The sequence below is a fragment of the Rhododendron vialii genome, chromosome 7a, assembly GCF_030253575.1.
Source record: "Rhododendron vialii isolate Sample 1 chromosome 7a, ASM3025357v1".
In the NCBI taxonomy this organism is placed as follows: Eukaryota; Viridiplantae; Streptophyta; class Magnoliopsida; order Ericales; family Ericaceae; genus Rhododendron; species Rhododendron vialii.
Window position 1 is genome coordinate 34,668,346 of NC_080563.1, and position 5,412 is coordinate 34,673,757.

The 5,412-nt window shown below is 40.4% G+C and overlaps 1 protein-coding gene across 1 annotated transcript; it reads right to left on the reverse strand.

The window, feature by feature from the left end:
* Positions 1-297: 297 nt before the first annotated feature.
* On the reverse strand, positions 298-4,318 carry LOC131332949 (uncharacterized). The gene is made up of 3 exons (XM_058367257.1): positions 4,165-4,318; positions 2,847-3,531; positions 298-2,191 (listed from the first exon to the last, which is right to left on the reverse strand). The coding sequence occupies exon 3, from the start codon at positions 1,312-1,314 to the stop codon at positions 298-300; it is 1,017 nt and encodes a 338-aa protein (XP_058223240.1). The 5' UTR covers positions 1,315-2,191; positions 2,847-3,531; positions 4,165-4,318.
* Positions 4,319-5,412: the final 1,094 nt, after the last annotated feature.

Genomic DNA, 5,412 nt, shown 5'->3' on the forward strand with positions numbered 1-5,412 from the left:
CGATGTTCATACCAGAAAATGCCCTCTTAGCCGTCATAACCGGTAATACTAATGCTAACGTCAAAAGTAAGTAAACCAATGGATATATTCTGTCTTTTCTACTCTCCACCATTTTTTTACCAAGCTCACTAATTGCATTCAGCCTTAAGAAGTCATTACTAGAGCGCACATCCAAAATGTAAGTTTCAAGCTGATTGTCAAGTACCATGAGTTCTATTGGAGAAAAGTCCTTTGGATAAAACTCTGCAAGGCGCATCAATTTTTTCTTGTCAAACCTAGAGAATGAGTTAGATGGACTCAAACATGCCACACAAAGTAGCAAATCAATGCTTCTTGAATCTGCAAATCTATGACATCACAGAATACCTCGAACTTGTAATATTGAAAGTTCGTGATCTCCTGAACGTCGCCTCTTCTTCGCCCTTTTTCAGTATACAGATCATCCATATTAGGAACGTCAATTTCATACTCTGCACAAAATGTGGAAACATCATCAAGTAAGGAGGTCCAACCACTCTCCCTCATCATGAGAAATCGCCTTTTGGACATTTCAAGTATTTCCCCAGCATTCACAGTACCGTTATCCCTCGTTAGCAATGTCAGTGACAACTCATTTGTAATTCCCAATATTGTTTTCAGCAAATGAAGACTGAATACAAAGTCAAATGTTAGCATCACACTGAACAAGATACGTGCATTTACTCGGTCTTCTACAAATGAACCATCCTCCAAAATCATGTCAAGCTCCTCAGTTACAGCAGCGAACATACCAATCAAGTTAACCAATGCAGTATAGTGTGAGCCACAACACATTTCACCAGAATAGTCACTTCGGGTCTCCTGATTTAAGCTTTGGCAGCTTGAAAGCTCTCCAATATTAAGTGCCTCAACAATTTTTGCAGCTTGTTTCGCCCGAAGAATGTCTTGACTTGTGCATGAAGCTCCAACAACATTCACAACTCTAGAGACACAGTAGAAGACTACAGGGATCCCACTATTATTCGCTGCTACATTAACAAGAGCTGGTTGCAGTTTATAAGCAAAAGAGTGAACATAATATGCACATGGATTTTCTTCAAGTATAAGTGTTTTGAGACCATTTAATTCTTCATGCACATTATCAGCCACACCATAACCCTGCCCGCGCAATCTAGAAATACTAAGTCCTAGCCTACTAAATAACTCTTCCACTGCTATCTTGCGCGAGAAAGCATCAGTACTTGTAACATGTCCAATACCCAAAAAGTGTTCAATTACCTGCCCCTTTCTGTTAACATACCTTGGCACAACTGCGATTTGATCGTCATTTGACATGTCACGGGTTTCATCAATCCAAATAGAGAACGGTCCAGAGCCCAGATCTCCAATAATCTCATTGACTGTTTCAAATGCTGCCACACTCACAATATCCTTTCGAAGATCAGCAGCTGCCAATTCAAGATTTTGAGGATCATTGTCCAATGTAAGTACAGCTTTGATGTGTTCATTTTGTCAGCAATAAACTTCAACAGATCAAGAAATAACCCTTCATTACTTATATCAAATAAGTACTCTTCGGGATCATGGAAAAGAAATCCCTGCCTTAGATGGCATCGAACTAAATCAATTGATGCTTTCAAGAAGGTTTGGAATTCATTTTGAGTGTGGTCTGATTGCTTTGGAGAAATCTCCTGAATAAGCTGCTTTTGGCCCAACAAGTCTTGACATTTAGACCAGGCTAGGTTATGGGCACTATTATGGCCTCCGATATGAGTTCGCAACTTTTCTTTCTTCTGCCAAGATGAGAAGCCTATGCAAACAAAAGATCAACCACACACCTCATTTCCATTATCTGGTCTGAAAAGATAACAATATTGACAAAACGCAGCATCTTTTGCTATGCTATATTCCAACCAATTAGGAAATTCATTAAACCAAGCCTGATTGAACTGTCGGAGGTTTTTTCCAATTCTTTTTCGAGGATAAACATGGTTACGAGGTTGACAAGGGCCCCTTTTAAGATATGCCTGACGGATTTGGTCCCGGTCGTTGGGATGATAATCCATGATCTGAGGTCGTAGTCCTGGATCTTCAGGAAGATCTGTCAAGTTGATTTCTAAGCGGCTTTGTTTGGAGGAAGAAGAATTGTCATTGCTTTGTTGATGGGGTGATATTACGAGCTTTGGTTTTTTCTTCAAGTGTATCTCCATGTCTGTTCAAAAAGAAAAGCAATGAAGAGTTCATGTATTTGCATGACAGGAAAATAGATACGCTGCAAAAAAGCAAATAAAATGCATAATATTTTATGGGACTTTTCCCAATCCTACATATAAGTTAACATATGCAATCCTACTCAAGTAGGAGTTAATCACACATGAATCATTTGACATTTTCTCAACACAGAACATTCCACCATCCCCACATAGTGCCAAACCTCAAGCATTTTATTCAAACAAACTGTTAACCCTAACTATCTTTGTTGTTCGTGTACATGGAAGAAACCTACTCTATAAGGGGTGGGGAATGGCTCCTATAGTGAAACTCGAACTCAGAACCATGTGCCAATAAAGAGAGCACCTTACCATTCGGGCTATCCTTGTTTCTACTGAAATCAGTATTTTTCTAACCTAATAATATTACTAAACTATCCAGAATCTAATAAAAAGCTCCTAACAAGGATTTCCACCGTTCACTGAAACTCCTTTTTGTGTGTTCAAATTACATATATATTTACAAACTTCTAAAAGTCACCACATTTAACAAAATGTTACTCGCACAAATCCCAGTTCTGGAGTACAAAAAGTGTAATTTCAGAGTGCTCACCTTAGGAGTCCTTGAAAAGTTTACACAATGTGAAGGTACATTACCTTGATTTTGATGGGTGTTTTCTGAGGCAGCTGAGATGCCGCCCTAGTTTTTCATTTGGGAGGTAAAGTTTGTCATTTGCCCCATGAAAGAGAGGGAAAAGTACCTGTGAGCTTTATCCTCAACCCGGGGTTTTGAGCGTGGTCTGACTGCTTAGGAGAAATCGCCTGAATAAGCTGCTTTTGGCCCAACAAGTCTTGGCATTTAGACCAGGCTAGGTAATGGGCACTATTATGGCCTCCCACACGAGTTCGCAACTTTTCTTTCTTCTGCCAAGATGAGAAGCCTCTGCTAACAAAAGACGACCACATGCCTCATTTCCATTATCTGGTCTGAAAAGATAACAATATTGACAAAACGCAGCATCTTTTGCTATGCTATATTCCAACCAATTAGGAAATTCATTAAACCAGGCTTGATTGAACTGTTGGAGGTTTTTTCCTATTCTTTTTCGAGGATAAACATGGTTACGAGGTTGACAAGGGCCCCTTTTAAGATATGCCCGACGGATTTGGTCTCGATCGCTGGCATGATAGTCCATGATCTGAGGTCGTAGTCCTGGATCTTGGGGAAGATTTATCAAGTTGATTTCTGAACGGCTTTGTTTGAAGGAAGAAGAATTGTCATTGCTTTGTGGAGGGGGTGATATTTCTAGCTTCGGTTTTTTCTTCAAGTGTATCTCCATGTCTGTTCAAAAAGAAAACAATGAAGTGTTCATGTATTTGCATGACAGAATAATATATACACTGCAAAAATCCAAATAAAATGCAAAATTTTTTATGGGGCTTTTCTCTATCCTATTCAAGTAGGAGTTAATCACACATGAATCATTCGGCATTTTGTCGACACAGAACATTTCACCATCCCCACTTAGTGCCAAACCTCAAGCATTTTATTCAAACAAACTCTTAAGCCTAACTATCTTTGTGTTGTTCGTGTACATGCAAGAAACCTACTCTATCCTAATCTAAGGGGGTAGGGAATGGGAGTACCATACAGTGAGGCTCTAACCCAGAACCATGTGCCAGCAAAGGGAGCACCTTACCACTCGGGCTATCCTTATTTCTACTGAAATCACTATTTGTCTAACCTAATAATACTACTAAACTATAAGAAAAAGCTCCTAACAAGGATTTCCACCCTTCACTGAAACTCCTCTTTGTGCGTTCAGATTACACATATTTACAAACGTCTAAAGTCACCACATTTAACACAATGTTCCTAGCACAAAACCCAGTTCTGGAGTACAAAAAAGAATTAATTTCAGACTGCTCACCTTAGGAATCCTTGAAAAGTTTACACAATGTGAAGGTACATTACCTTGATTTTGATGGGGTTGTTCCAGAGGAAGCTGAGATGCCGCCCTAGTTTTTCATTTGGGAGGTGACGTTCGCCATTTGGCCCATGAAAGTGAGAGGGAAAAGAACCTGTGAGCTTTATCCTCAACCCAGGGTTTTGGGTTTGGGTTTTCAAAGGTTTTTCAAAGAGCAAGTCTACACTTCCCGATCGGAATCCCGACGCTCTGCCGGGAACGGTCCGGCCACCGGACGGCCAATCCGAGCCGTCCAAAAATTCTAAAAAAAAAAACCGAGTGGGCCAAGGCGAGAATAAATGGCATCGAACATGTGTAAGTGGCCGATCCAAGCACTCCACTTTTGTGTTTGGATCGGCCAAAAATGAAGTGTTTGGATCAGCCAAAAATGGAGTGCTTGGATCGGCCACTTACACATATCGGATGCCGTTTATTCTTGCGTTGGCCCACTCAGTTTTTCTTTTTTAGAATTTTTGGACGGGTCGGATCTGTCGTCCAATGGCCGGAACATGCCCGGCGTGGCATCGGGATTCCGATTGGGATTCCCGATCGAGAACTGTAGACTTTCTGTTTTTGAAACGGGGCGTGGATCCTCCGGAGGGGACTGGACGGTCAAGTTTCAGTACCGTATAGTATTTTCTTGGGAAAAGGTCAAAAAAAAATCACTGAACTTACAATGTCCCATAGGCCTTCAAACTTAACTTATTTTTAATTTAACCTCTAAAGTTTAAAAAAAAAAAACTTACAGTTAAGACTTTGCCGTCATCTTCCGTCAAGTTACAAAGGAATTGTAAAATGGGAGACTTAAATAATCATCCTCATATCTCAATTGACTTATGTTTTCATCCTGTTCAATTTAAACAGTTATAATTTCATCATCACTTTTAAATAAACCCAATAGTACCCTTCTATATACTATTATATATATTACTATTATATAGTAATGAACTTTGGGATGGAAAGATAAATCCTAAAGTCCCAAATCCCGAAAATCTTGCAAAGTCATTTATCAAAAATCCAAAAATCTCGGCAAACCGTTTAACACCCACCTCGAAACTCCCCCCCCCCCCCCCCCGAAACCTCCGCCATTTCCATTTGCAGGTTTTGGAAATGGTCTTCGTCTCTTCGGCTAAAACCGGCGGCATGGGGAAGAAGCAAAACTCAGTCTAGTCCTCCGGCCCATTACCGACGGTCCTCGCTAGCCATATCCTTCTCTAATATTGCAGCAAGTGGTGAACGGCGGCGCATGGATTGGA